Source organism: Carlito syrichta, unplaced genomic scaffold (genome assembly GCF_000164805.1).
Source record: "Carlito syrichta isolate Samal-C Ts95f unplaced genomic scaffold, Tarsius_syrichta-2.0.1 Scaffold302353, whole genome shotgun sequence".
In the NCBI taxonomy this organism is placed as follows: domain Eukaryota; kingdom Metazoa; phylum Chordata; class Mammalia; order Primates; family Tarsiidae; genus Carlito; species Carlito syrichta.
Window position 1 is genome coordinate 243628 of NW_007246449.1, and position 14530 is coordinate 258157.

The 14530-nt window shown below is 44.1% G+C and overlaps 2 protein-coding genes across 2 annotated transcripts in view; both read left to right on the forward strand.

Annotated features, from left to right (window-relative positions):
• KIAA1211L (KIAA1211 like) overlaps positions 1 to 13752 on the forward strand; it is an 85139-nt gene extending 71387 nt beyond the window's left edge. Inside the window, exons 10-12 of the mRNA XM_021711535.1 lie at positions 10116 to 10303; positions 11522 to 11666; positions 12950 to 13752. Coding sequence (XP_021567210.1) covers positions 10116 to 10303; positions 11522 to 11666; positions 12950 to 13089 — 473 coding nt within the window. The 3' untranslated portion in view covers positions 13090 to 13752. The remainder of the gene's footprint in view (positions 1 to 10115; positions 10304 to 11521; positions 11667 to 12949) is intronic.
• On the forward strand, positions 1400 to 2640 carry LOC103258745 (lathosterol oxidase-like). Its single transcript, XM_008056412.2, is given in 2 exon segments — positions 1400 to 1910; positions 2215 to 2640. Coding segments are annotated over 2 exon segments (882 nt in total). The 5' UTR covers positions 1400 to 1454.
• Positions 13753 to 14530: the final 778 nt, after the last annotated feature.

A 14530-nucleotide genomic window follows, 5' to 3' on the forward strand; every position in this document is an offset into this window, starting at 1 on the left:
ACACTGCACTCCATTCTGGGCGACAGAGTGAGATTCCAACTCAAAAAAAAAAAAAGAGAGAGACGAGGTCTTGCCACGTTGCTCGAGCTGGTCTCAAAAGCGCAGGCTCAGGCTGGAATGACAGGCGGAACCACTGAGCCCAGCCTTGGGGCCATTTTAAACAGCAAAATCGACAAGAAAAAGCCCCCAAATGTGGCACTAAGTAGACCACAAAAAGGATACTTGTACACAGTGTAAGAGCTGAAACAAGAAGGCAGAGCTTCACCTTGTTTAACCTCAGTTGGGAAGGTGTGCATCAGGCAAATCAAATTTTTTGCTGCTTTGCGCAGTTCTACAGATGACTGTGAAAATACCATGAGTATTGATTTGGGGATTACAAATGCATTTTAGCGAGTAGGTGAATTCTCAAATATGGAATCAGTGAGCAGTGACTATTGACTGTGTTGCTGAATGAATAAATGAAGGGGTAGTGATAAGTTTAATTTGAAGGTGGAACCAGGACACAACCCTGTCTCATATCATTAACAGTGGGGCTTGCTGTGTGAAAAGCTGTTACTCTCAAAACACTCAGCACAGTTTCGAGGTAACTCCTCAGGCAAGCGTCACAAGCCTGAGTTCTGTGGCAAGATCACAGAGCCTGGCTCAGGGACAGCACTAGTGAAGAGCAACTATAGACTTTGTCAGCATGTATTGATCAGGAGTAGTCTGTGTGAGTCAAGACTGACAATAGATCAATAAACGCTTGTAAAAAATAAAAACAAAAAAGCCTCAAACATTCTTCATGTAGGAAGCCAACATATACCCTACGGTCTGGGCGGGTCTCCTTATGTTCCCAGGACCCAGGCTCACCTCCGTTCTCGAGGTCCTCTTAACATCTGTCTACGTGTCTCATTCCCACCAGGCAAACCAGGGCTGTGACAGAGGACCTGGAAGGCAGGCAAAAACAGAAGACTATCACTCTATTTATTAAGACACTAAGATACAGTTGACCATTCTGGCTTCAGCTAATTGTGCGACATGATAATGATGCATCCACTTTAGATCAGAAGTCTTGGAGAGCAAACATCAGGCCTCTTCTTCCACAGAGCATGTTTTGAAGACCTGTGAATGAGTGAGCCATTGATGTGTATTTTTAGGGTATATATTTGTATTTCAGCATATGCTGAAATGTGATGCATATTTCAGCATAACGGAGAAATATTGGAAGTAGTATGCCAAAGTGTTCACATAGCTCCCTTGGGTTGCTGATTTATGGGAAATTTTTGTCTCTTTCTTTATACTTTTATCTACTATCTAAATCTATGCAATATGTGTGTGTGTACTTTTATAAACAAGAAAGAAATGTTATGAAAGAAAAAAGGCTCTTAAAAATTGCTGCTGGACTGTCAGCTCCCTCGGAAGCCTGGTGAGCCGCAGCGTCACTAGCGGTGGCAGACGCTCTCCAGGGGCAGGAGATGGATCTTGTTCTCAATGCTGCAGATGATCATTTTTTTACACCATACATATATCCAGCCACATGGCCAGAAGATGACATCTTCCGACAAACTATTAGTCTTCTGATTGTAACAAATGTTGGTGCTTATATCCTTTATTTCATCTGTGCAACTCTGAGCTATTATTTTGTCTTTGATCATTCATTAATGAAACATCCACAGTTTTTAAAGAATCAAGTCTATCAAGAGATTATGTTTACTGTCCAGTCACTGCCATGGATAAGTATTCCTACTGTTTTATTGTTCCTGCTAGAGTTGCGAGGCTACAGCAAATTATATGACAACATAGGAGAGTTTCCATATGGCTGATTTCAATTCCTTGTTAGTGTTATATCTTTCCTCTTTTTCACTGACATGCTGATCTACTGGATTCATAGAGGTCTTCATCATAAACTTGTATATAAGCGTACCCATAAACCTCATCAAATTTGTTTTTTTTTTTGAGTTGGAGTCTCACTCTGTCGCCCAGACTGGAGGGCAGTGGCTGCTCCTGGCCACCACAGCCTTGACCTGCTGGGCTCCGGCGATCTTTCCGCCTCAGCCTTCCAAGTAGCTGGAACTACAGACGCGTGCTACCATGCCCCAGCTAATTTTTTATTTATTGTAGAGATGAGGTCTCTCCAAGTTGCCCAGGCGGGTCTCGAACCCGTGGGCTCAGGCAGTCCACTCACCTCAGCCTCCCAAAGTGCTGGGATTACAGGCTGAGCCACCGAGCCCGGCTCCTCATCATATTTGAAAGATTCCTACGCCATTTGCAAGTCATGCTTTTCACCCTGTGGATGGCTTCCTTCAGAGTCTACCCTACCATATATACTCTTTTGTCTTTCCATTACACAAGGTGGTTTATTTAGGTTTGTACATCGTGGTTAATATCTGGACAATTTCTATTCACGATGGTGATTTTTGTGTCCCCCAAATCTTAAGGCCATTTATTAATGGCTCAGCTCATCATACACACCACCATTATGGACAGTGTTTCACATTGTGGGATAGGATTGGAGGCTCATTCAAAAATCCTTCCTCATTTGAGGGAAAAGGACCCATTGATTATGTGAAGAAGATGACAGAAAAAAAGTGCAACAGCCATGCAGATAATGGTTGTAAAAATGAAAAATTACTCAACGGATTGCTTACAAAGACTGAGTAGATTTTGACTCAATCGTTTTTAAATATTTTTAATGAGGAAAAATAATCTACACAGCCAAGATACATAACAAGAAATGGTGTCATTTGAAAATCAAGATTGTGAAATGAACATAATGGTAAATTTAGAGAAGGTGCTATAAACACCAAGATATTAGTCTTATGCTTAACATGCTGGTATAAGGGACGTGTGTCTGTTAGTTAGCAGATCTGTAGTTGCCAAACCACAGCAGCAATTTAAAAGAAGATATAGAATAAATTATTAAGGGGATTAGCCTATATTCTTTTGCCTTAATCCACCAGTCCACCCGTACTCATTGTGCTTGATAATACCAAGACTAAACACCATAGTTAAGAAATATTAGCTGGGCTCAGTGGCTCAGCCTGTAATCCTACGCCTTTGGGAGGCTGAGGTGAGCGGATTGCCTGAGCCCGCGGGCTTGAGACCCGCCTGAGCAGCGAGACCTCATCTCTACAGTAAATCAAAAAAGCAACAGGGCGTGGTAGCACATACCTGTAATTCCGGCTACTTGGAAGGCTGAGGTGGAAGGATGGCCGGAGCCCAGCAGGTCGAGGCTGCGGGGGCCGGGAGCGGCCACTGCACTCCAGTCTGGGTGACAGAGTGAGACTCCAACTCCAAAAAAAAAAAAGAAATATTAGCAAAAGATTGTTCCTTGTTTCAGGAATGATCAGTTCTTCAGTGTTGGTATGATAATGACTACTTATACTTTATTCAAGTGGAAGCATCAATGTGGATTTTAAAATTTTGGTACATTAGCAGTCATGTAAATAACTTAATTGGTAGCAAGTGTAATAAGACTATTATCTTCCTACACATAGGAGGCTCATTCTCTGGGGATGTTGTCAAAGATTACATTTTACTGGTGAATAAATAGATTGGAATTACAAAATATTGACACTACCATAATTTAATCCAGATTAGGGATTATGTAACTAAAGATTTTGATAGTTATTAAAAACTACTGTTTAATAAGTGTAAAAATTCAGAATCTGAATATATTTAGAAAGAAAAAATTGATGCCCAGGTAATGTATTTGGCACTACTGACTTTTAAATCAAATTGATGCACTGCACTTTTTTATAGTTACAAACCTGCAATTTTTATAAAAGGAAATAATTGCCAAATTTTTAAGCCAATAGTTGAGGATTCATTTTGAAATATTATTCTCTCCTCACTTTTCTCCACTTTCTCTGCAAAATAATTTGACACAAATACTTTTATACAGAAGTGTTGTCTGTTGTAACATAAATATATTGGAAAAACATGGTTTGTAAAGGTATTCTATAAGCTATTTATGTAAACTAAAAAAATTGATCATTAAAAAAAATTGCTGCTTCAGAAGGACAGCATATACCATATTTTTCAGAGGCCTGGGAATCCTGCCATCCTGCTGTGTGTTACCTGCTTTGTTTTCTCAGCCAGAGGGCAAGGAACCATGAGCGTTTACATTGTACGGCTCATTGCCTCTCACCCAGAAGACGGTGTTCTTAACAGACTCACAGCGATGTCCTGGGTGTCATAGGGTGTGATCCAGTATTGGAGTCCCACCCTGGCCCCCCAACAGGTGATCATTACAGAAGTTTTTCTGAATGAAACAGTACAGTTAAGGTTGAATTGTAATAGGCACCCAAAAAAGGAAAAGGAAGAAGAAATAGTCATCACCAAGCAGTAAGTCAAAATGAAGTGATAAGATGCATCTGTTCCTTGTAGGGGTGGTTGAACATCTCTGGAAATGGTTGAATGCTGAGGATTTTTGGAATGGTTCATTTTAGGTCTTCCTGAATACAAATGGCTCAGTCATAATACCGTATGTGGGTCTGGAAACTTTGTGGTTCTGTTCCCCAGGGTTTTTAGAGTTCTTTTGTGAGGGCATATCTTAAGAGTGGTACATGGGTATAGTGCCCAGGATACATGTGAAAATTGACCATCATCTTGGGCAGTGTGTCACCACATCAGGGCTGGCCAGGCTTTCCGTGATATGTAGTGTCTGTCCGGAGGAGCAGGACTCTAGTGCACAATTCAGCAATCCTGGAGCCCAGAACGGGCAGGACTGCCTTATTCAGGCCCTGCTGACTCTCATCTGCTGACCAGCTGTGCTGCATACAGCAGTTGCTGAGATGACCAAGATAAGGCGCCTGCCCTAGGGCTTGCCGGCAGATACACGCCACACAGCATCAAGACACAGTCTGCTAGAACCCTTACAGACAGTGTCCTCAGGCATCTAAGAGACTGCCTGGCTGCCTGGTCCCATGAGAGACTGGGACACAATCCAGCAGCACCTGCTGTGGTTTTCTTATCACAACAGGGAGGAAGGCATGTTTTCATGGCAGAATTACACTGGTCTCCATCAGGTCCAAGGTAAAATTTAACCCAAGTTTACAACCCTCCTCCAGTGGGAACAATAATAACAACACTAGCAGCAGCAGCCGTTGCGTGGCAGCTAACTCTCTTAAGCTTACACATGGGTGCCAGGCACTATGCTAAGTGCCATCCCTGGAACGTTCACAACCACTCAAAGAAGTGTAGATCGTGGATTATCTTACAGAATCTTCACAATTATACTAGGGAGTATAAGTAGGGGTATTCCACTACATTTTCCCAATTATACTGGGAGGCATAGATAGTGGATCATCTCATGGAATCTTGGCAGCCACACTGGGAGATGTAAAAAGTGGATTATCTCAGTGGGAAGTGTAGGCAATGCTGTTTTTCTCATTTTGCACTTAAAATTGAGTGTCAGCGAGGTCCTAGAATTTGCCCGAGAGCACAGTGCTAGCCTGAGGCCCTAAACCTAGCTCTGCAGGCCTCAGGGCTGTATCCTTGCCCTGGCCCCAGGGAGGACACAGTCTTGATTACCACGCCCATTGTACCCAACCCAAGAACAGGATCTCTTGGAAATTAGCAGCGAACACTATGCTTTTTAAAAATAAGTCCTTGAGGTAGGGGAGCATGCTAAGGAGAAGGAAGAAGTCTGAAGAAGGGTAAAATTATCAACTGTTCCTTTAAGGGACTCCTTAAAAAAAAGTATTTTCTCTGATCAAAAGTTGTTTCCCTCTTATGTTAAATTGGAGTGAACTTTGTGGCTGCTTCAGCTCCTGTATCTACAGCACCGTGCCTTCTAGAAGTGTCGCACCCCATTTGCAAAACAGCAAACCACACTTACTGCCTTTCTTCCCAGAGCAACTGTGTATGGGACCCTCAGTCAAGGGTGTCACACAGATACAGACACTGAATTTCTGACTTCTAGTCTGTGAGAAATGCTCCTGGACCTTTTTTTTTGTGGCAAACCCAGGCATCCTTCAACCTGTTGTCATTTGGGAAGGAGAAATTGAGATGTCAGAGCCCATTAGCCAAATCCCCAGGAGATTAAGGTTGTTTATGTATTGAGGCAGGAAGAGGCAAACAAAGGACTTTCTTCAACTGATTTTATCTGAACTAATGCCACATCTGCATTATCCTGGGATTAATGACTTTATGAACGTGTTTAATCTCAGAAGCTATTTTGTGGTGCAGCCTTGACCCTGAATGGTAGCTCATACTTTAGAGTCATCACAGTATAAGATCTTTGGCCTCTGGAGCCTGCCTTATCCTGCACTTTGCTTGTGTCTTCATTCCCTTTTCCTGCCCTCCCCGGGTGGCAGAGACTCCAGAACCCTGCCCGTAACGTCCAGGTGCCAAGTCCAGGGAGTAGGACTAGAGAAAAGAGAGGTCACGCGGGCCTCCTGCCACAGAGCAGAATGGCTTATCACCCAGCTTCTCTGTGCCCATGCTCACCTAGAACAAAGGGGCAACTTCCCTTGGGTGCGGCATTGTGGAAAATGGTGTCCAACCCATCACTCTTGTCTTCACTTGCCTGTTGTGAGGTTCCAGGTGGAATCTCAGGCCTTCATAAACCACATTAGAGAACAAGAGTGGGTCTTCGCTCTTCTTCTTTCTAGAGTGGTGAGTCTAGACTCCTCATCCACCACTCCTGCCCCCTTATTCATGAGGGTGACCCTGGACAGTCCTAGTGAAAGGGTCTGAAAGCTGTCAGGACCCTCTGACCTTTTTGAATTCCTGACAAGGAAGAAGGTGAGAAAGAAGAGAGGACAGAATACAAGGAAAGATCAGTATTTGGAGGAAAGAGGTAGGAACCAAAAAGGAGAGAAATGATGGTGAAAACCTTGGCCAGATGCCTGGCCCACCACTTGGTGACACTGGCATTGGTGACACTGGCACAGCTTGTCCCAGCTAGGGCACTCACTCCTGTGAGTCTGCACATGAGTACAGATACACACACACACACACACACACAACAGCTGGAAACACTGCTACCCCACCTCTATGCTTGGGATGGAATTTTGCCAGCATGCTCTTTTTATAAGAAAAGAAAAAATTAACTCTTGCTTGCCAAGCTCAACCTTTAAAACTGCACCTGGTACACAATCTGTGGCATGTGTTCGTTCAATAAATAAGAAGTGCTTATGACCAAGCATTCATCAGCGGGGTAGATGGTCAACTAGCAAATATGTGTAGTGCCAGACACATGGGGGTCTCAAGGCAGTTACAGAAGAGTTAGGAGACCGACCAGAACAGACTTTGTGAAGGAGGTGACATCTGGGTGGGGCCCTGATGGACAAGCAGGAATGATTCTGAAACAGGGTGTCCAGCTCTCGTCAGCTTTCCCGACTGAACTGTGGCCACAGCCCCCCTCCCATCTTCCCAGCCTCTCGTCCCTCCCCAGTCAAACTCACTCTTCTCATGACTTCCATCGTGTGCACATGGTTTAAAACCCACAGTTCCCCGTGAGGATAAAAACAAGAAAGAAAAAAAAGAGAAGACCCTTCCTCAAGGCCGGTCTACACACACCTCATTCTGCCCCCTCTACCAATGAGGTATTTCCTTGTACTTCCATGCCTAGCATGGAAGATTTGTTCTCCTTCAGGCCACCACCCTAGATAGCACTCCCACCTCCCACCCACCAGTGTTAGGCCCTGTGTCCACACAGCGCTTTGGACATTTTACTTTGTAAATTTTATTTTCCAGTTTCCACTTGCCTAGACATTTAATTTTCAGAAGGAACAGGCAATTTGTTTATTTTCTCACATCATATTTAGCACAGTCCTTGACCATAGCAAACAGTGAATGAGTGAATTAATTAATGGAAAGAAGAAAGAAAGGTGGAACAGGAGAGTAGAAATGTTGGACTCTGGCTACAAATAGAAAGTAGGGGCTGGATTGGGCTGGGCGAAGTGGCTCAAGCCTGTAATCCCAGCACTTTGAGAGACTGAGGTGAGAGGATTGCCTGAGCCCAGGGGTTCAGGACCAGCCTGGGCAGCTTGGTGAGACCTCGTCTCTATAATATATCAAAAAATTAGCCAGGCATGGTAGCACACACCTGTAGTTCCAACTACTTGGAAGGCTGAGGCGGAAGGATCGGCTGAGCCCAGCAGGTCGACTCAAGCTCAAAAAAAAAAAAAAAAAAGAAAAGAAAGAAAGTAGGGACTGGATTGTACATGTAGACCAACTTAAGCAAATCTGATGTTGAAATCAGGAGTAGAAGATAGAAAATATTTTGGGAGGAGCAAACGTCAGAAAAGGGCCTCAGAGGCTGGAGGGAGGGCCCCAGGAGAGGCCCCCCACCCAAGAGAGGATGTATGGTCACATCAGATCTGCGGAGGGACAAGACCTTGGGATTTAGGGTTCGGTTGTCGGGAGGATGGACGGAGCAGTGTTCACCTCATGGTTGGTTCAGAAACTCGCCGATGAGACACAGGCAGAGGTTGTTTAAGTTTAGGGTAATGGAGAGGAGAGAACTGGGGCTTTGGAGAAGATCGAGGCTCAGTGATTTATTTTTCTTGAAGCTGTGGAAGACCCATGCATTTTACAAAGCAGCTGGGACGTAGTCAGTGGCTTGGGAGAGACTAAAGAGCCAGGAAGTGGACATGGGATGAGTCTAAGAGATGGAGCAGGATTCCTAGGGGACCAGTGTGGTGGAGGACTCAGGGAGCAGCTGGGAAAAGAGTGGAGGCAGTCTCCCACTGCCAGGGCCTGGGGAGGCCTGTATATGAGGCCAAAGGCCCTTCTCAACCCCGGCAGGAGACTGCAGTTTGCAAAGCAGTGGCTTCTGTCTCTCACCCCTCCTTGGTGACCTGGGGACTGAGAGAAAAGAACTCCAGATTGAACTAGAAGCAGAAACAAAAGCAAAGTGAGTAACATCCTCTACACCACCGAAGTAAGGGGTAGAATAAATCAGGCCACCAAGAGCGATGACATTAACTCATCCTGGACATCCACACGTGTTGCTGTGAAAAGGCCCTGTCAGCACCTGGTTGACCCAGGTGCACCTGCACCGCATAGAAGGGAAATGGGAAAGGTGCCAGGTGTGTGGGAGATACATTTCTGCCTTTGTTTTATCTAGTGGCAGGCAAACATTTGGAAGCAGGCTCATGGGGAATGTTTGGATCATCCTTTTGCTATAGCTGTGAGAAGTCACATATTTAATCCATGGGTTTCCTTGTTGAGAAAGGCAATAACTTCTCATCATAGAAAATATGAAAATATAGAAGAGTCAAAAAGTAAGAGGAGGAGAATAACCCACACAGTCTTGCCACCCAAAGATAAGCACAGTTGATGTGAAAGAAAATTCAACAAAACATAAGATTTTAGGAGCACTATTTCTCTTCTCTCTGAAACATTAAGGAAAGCAACTGAGATTAGTTGTTGGTGTCACTCCACAAAGGGAAGTTTATGCTCGATGTCTCTAAAAGACAAGAGAACAATAGTGTGCCTGTAGCATTCAAGCAAATTGGGAATCAGGTAGAATGTACTGGTCCAAAGTGATGGGATTATATTAAAGAAATCTTATCTTTTTTTTTTTGAGTTGGAGTCTCGCTCCATCGCCCAGGCTGTAGTACAGTGGCACACTCACGGCCACCCCAGCGTCAACCTGCTGGGCTCCGGTGATCCTTCCACCTCAAGTAGCTGGCGCTATTGGCCTGAGCTACCATGCCTGGCTAATTTTCGATTTATTGTAGAAAGGAGATCTCGCCAGGTTGCTGGAGCTGGTCTTGAACCTACAGGCTCAGGCAATTCACTCGCCTCGGCCTCCTAAAGTGCTGGGATGACAGACTGAGCCACCAAATCCGGCCAAGAAATCTTACCTGTTTATGTACTTATTTTTATCTCCTAGAAAGGATTCCTAGGAGGAAATTGGCTTTCAAGTGCATGCTGGCGTTATAGGAACAGTTCGCGTTTACTTTTTTGTGGCTCAGACTGAAGGGTATAATATCTTTGGTGCATCTTTAAAAAGAAAACACAGTTCCCTAAAGAAAAGTAACGGTTTCACCAGAGGGGTTCCCAGACCCCCTGAAACCTGAGGCACAGCAGTAGTGTTCTCTGTGTAGGAGAAACAGAAGTTGCAACTGAACAGGTTATAGGTTATATAGTTTTGCATAACTCTATTCCTTTACCTGCAGAAAAGGGGCTGCATCCAGCAGCACCAGCACCTGGAGCCGACGGGCAGCCTGCGCCACCCTGGCTCACCATCGCTCGACAGAAGCGGCGAGGGGGCTCGAACCAGCCATCCAACCAGGAAGACAAGCCTGGGGCACGGACCCTGAAGTCTGAACCAGGAAAGCAAGCCAAGGCACCCGAGAGAGCCCAGGTGCTTAAGCAAACACATTCTGTTCTGGGTGCAGGAGGGAGCAGCCAGCGGCTAGGGGTGGGACTTGGACCTCCGGAAAGGCCACATGTCTGTCCTGCATGGGCATCACAGAGACCATCACCAGTGATGCTTGCTGATGTCCAGGGCCAGTGAAGCAAAATCAATGATTTGGCAAATGATAGCCTCCATGGTGCAGCAGTCTGCCTGCTTGTGCATGTGCTGGGCTGTTATGGACGCAGAGAAGCAGGTGAATCACTTAGGAAGTGGAGACAGCTCCCTGGCTCCTAGGCAACGCAGCTCAGCATCTGGAAAAATGAAAGGAGGTTAAAATAACTCCTGGGTTAGATAGGCAGCATCAGTGTCAACAGCTCCATCTCAACTGGTTGTGCAGTGAGGATCCAGGAGCCAAGCAGCTCTTTCTACTCTGCTGGCCACCTGCTGGGCTCCTTATTCCTTACCTGGAGAGTGGGACAGGCAGGGCTGGAACTTGTGCTTCCATATTGTGCTCTGAACTAAAGCAACTTTCACCAACCCTAACAATCATGCTTAGAGGCCGAGACACAGTTTTTGTATCCCCTGGAAAGCACCACGATAAATCCACAAGAGTGTTTCTGCCATGTGGGGAAGGAAGCCTGACCCTGTGGTAGGACCTGCTTCCCCTCATTTTAACCAAAACCTTCACTGTACCCAGGCCTGAAGACCCTCATGCAGGCTTAGGGAATTTAAAAAGCAAATATTAACCAGTTCAGAGCACCTAGAATCATACTAACTGTCATACAAGTCATAGAACTATTTTTCATTTTATATTCAGAGGGTGCGTGTGCATGTTTGTTCCATGGACATATTGGGTAGTGGTAGAGATTGGGTCTCAGGTGGCCCGTTCCCCAGATAGTGAACGCTGTGCCCCATAAGTAGTACAAAACTATTTCTAAACACAATTCATCTTGACTTGTTAAATGGAATCCCTGCCATCCAACATCTGGGACTGAGACCAGGTGTGGGGACAGGGAAGAAGCTGTGATGCACTTGTGTGCCCTGGTCTGGGCTCCAGCATTCTGGCATCTCAGCCTCAGTGAGCTGACACACCAGAGCTCTCCCAAGGAAGTGCCAGCAGCGCGATTCATCTTGGGAGAGAAGCCCCGTGGCTCATTCACTTCGGCTGTGTTTGCTTTGTCTGAATCGTGATTGGACAGTATGTGTCTTCTTGTGTCCCCACAGGAGCCTATGAAGCAAACTGACTTTGTTCGCAGCAAGTCTTTCCTGATAACCCCTGTCAAGCCCGCTGTGGACCGGAGGCAGGGGGCAAAGCTCAACCTCAAGGAGGGGCTGCAAAGAGGAATCTCACTGTCCCATCAGAACTTGGGTATGAAATCTGCAAATATCACCAAACACTTTGATATCATTTTTCTGGATTGTTCCTGCAGTTCGGCTTTCATTTTAGTTTCATTTGGTTTTTCTGAATTACTTGCCGCATCAAATTTATTACACATCATATATTGAGATATAATTTACGTGTCATAAAACTTACCCATTTTAAGTGTACAATTCATTAAGTGTGATTGACCCTTGAGTAACATGGGTTTGAGCTGTTCAGGTCCACTTAAACACTGATTTTTTTTTTTTTTTTTTTTTTTTTTTTTAGAGTTGTGGGTTACATGTGAGGATATGCTACATAAGTGAACTGTGTGCAGATGACATTTGGGCTTCTAGCAAGCCCTCTGTTCCCCTGGTAGTGGACATGGTACCCAGTAGATGGTTGTATGTCCCTTTTCCTCTTCCCTACCCTTTCCCTGCTAGTGTCAGTTGTTCCTGCCTTTGTGGTTGCATGCCCAATGTTTAGGGCCTACTTCTGAGTGAGAACATGATATACTGGGTTTTTTCCAACCAAACTCGGAGAGAAAATACTGTCTTCTCAGCATGCAAAACCTGAGTATCCAAAGGGTCAATTTTTCATATGCTAACTCCGGGACTTGAGTATGCATGGATTTTGGTATATGCAGTGGGAAAGGTCCTGGAACCAGTCCCCCAAGTGGTACCAGGGACGACAGTATATTTACAATGAGTATGTATTTACAGAGTTGCACAACCATCTTGACAATCTAATTTTAGAATGTTTCCCTCACACCAGAAAGAAGCCTTATGCCCATTTACAATCATTCCCCATTCCCACCCCTAGCTCTAGGCAACCATTAGTCTTTCTGTCTACAGATTTGTCTTTTGTGGACATTTCATAAATAAAATCATAAAATATGTACCTTTTGTATCTGATTCTTTCACTGAGCATAGTTGAGATTTGTCTCAATTTTAATTTTTAATTGTGGTAAAAGGCACATAATAGAAAACTTACCATCATAACCATTTTTAAGTATAAATGATACTGCTGTGCAACCCCCCTCTGGAGTCCCTGCAGTTTTATTCTGAAAGTCCCTCGCTTCACTACATTGCCAGAACTATCTGAGCCTGCTCTGAAGCCTTTTTATTACACAGATTACATATTCTCTGTCTAGGTCTTCTTTACATGTTTACACATTAATGAATTTTGGGTTCGAGACCACAGTTGAGACCTCATCATTTATTTCAAGAACTCCAGGAGGCTTAAGTGAACATTCAGACTCGTTTCTGTTTGCTTTGTCTCCTTTCCAGCAGCTCAGTCTGCGGTGATGACGGAGAAGGAATTGCACCAGCTGAAAAGAGCCAGTTATGCCAGTGTGGATCAGCCCTCCTGGATGGAACTTGCCAGAAAGAAATCTCAAGCTTGGAGTGACATGCCCCAAATTATAAAATAGGTTGGCAGTGTGCTGATAAAACACGCCCACTGCCTTGACAGGCCACTTTGTTAAAAACTGCCAGTAAATCGTGGCAAACAAACTGTGAAACTTCAGATTGATTTTATCAAGTTATGAGGAGCTCAGGAAAGAGGAAGGAACAAGGCAAAACAAAGAGGATAAACATAAAGCCATAATCCTGGGCCAGAGGGGCCCAGAAACAAGAACAACATTGAAAACGTACAGGAATGAGTTCCTGTCCCCAAAGGTGTGAATGTAAGTCTTTTAGAATTCCCCTGATTAAAAAGACCTCAGACAAGGAAGAAAACAGAAAAGAAATTGGACACCCTGCAAGACCAGAAGAGAAACCATTCGGCAGGATGTCTGTGCTTCCACTTGAGATCAGCCTATGTCTCTGGTCGCTGTCTTGCTGTGGTTCCTGTCTTCTTTCATGTTTACTAGTAGGCATGACATTCGTGGTAAAAGGGAGATGCCATTTCCAAGAGCAGCTATGAAACAATCTGTTTTCCTGAAGATAGTCACTCTGAGGAGAGGAAGGAGCATAGCAGGGTTCTTCAATTCAGAGACTGTTTCCAAAAATAATTTTTAAAATTTTCCACTAGGCATCTGTGTCCTTAACTGTTGCACAATGCATTGCCTGTTTAATAAAAGGTTTCAAACATGCCTCTGTTCTGTGTGTAAATGCTATTTCTGTTTACACTTACATCCTCCAGTGCTGAGTTAAATGCAGTGAATAGGGGTTTTGCGTCATACGTACTTCATTTAAAATCTCAATTGGGTTGAGATTTTGGAGTTTGAGTTTTTGAGGACTTTTTTTTCCAGTGAAAATGTTGGTGATCACTTTTGGAAGGCAGAAGATAATTAGGGCTTCCCCCCCCCTTTTTGTCTATTTGGTTCAACATGCTAAAAATTATAAAATTTCCTAAGCAGTTATAATTCTTTAGCATCTAATTAATCTAACTGTACATTTCTATCAAAAGCTGGGTTGCCAGTACGTTCACGAACATGACCCATGAATTCAGAACATTGAGAAGCCAGGCAGAAGGAAGACACATATTTGAAATCTCAGAATTGTTCCTCAGTTATAGAAAACCACTTTATTTTTTAAAACACTTCCAATTTGTTCCTTTGAACAAGCTAATCTCCATGGGAATATATACAGCTGGGGGCACTGAGCCATCAGAATCAGCACAGCTTTGTGATATATTGTAATTTGATTTTACATACTTTTATTGTATTTTCCATCTTCGTGAATATTATTTTTCTAGTTGTTAGTACCACACAAATTAATCCAGCCTACCTTTATTAGGAAAGTCTGGGGACAGATTATTTTTTCAATCAAATTGATTTATTAATTGCATTCACTTGGAAAGCATCAATACCGAATTCCACAGTGAATATGTTCTAAACAAGAACTCCATCCATCTAGCCTTGCTTCAAA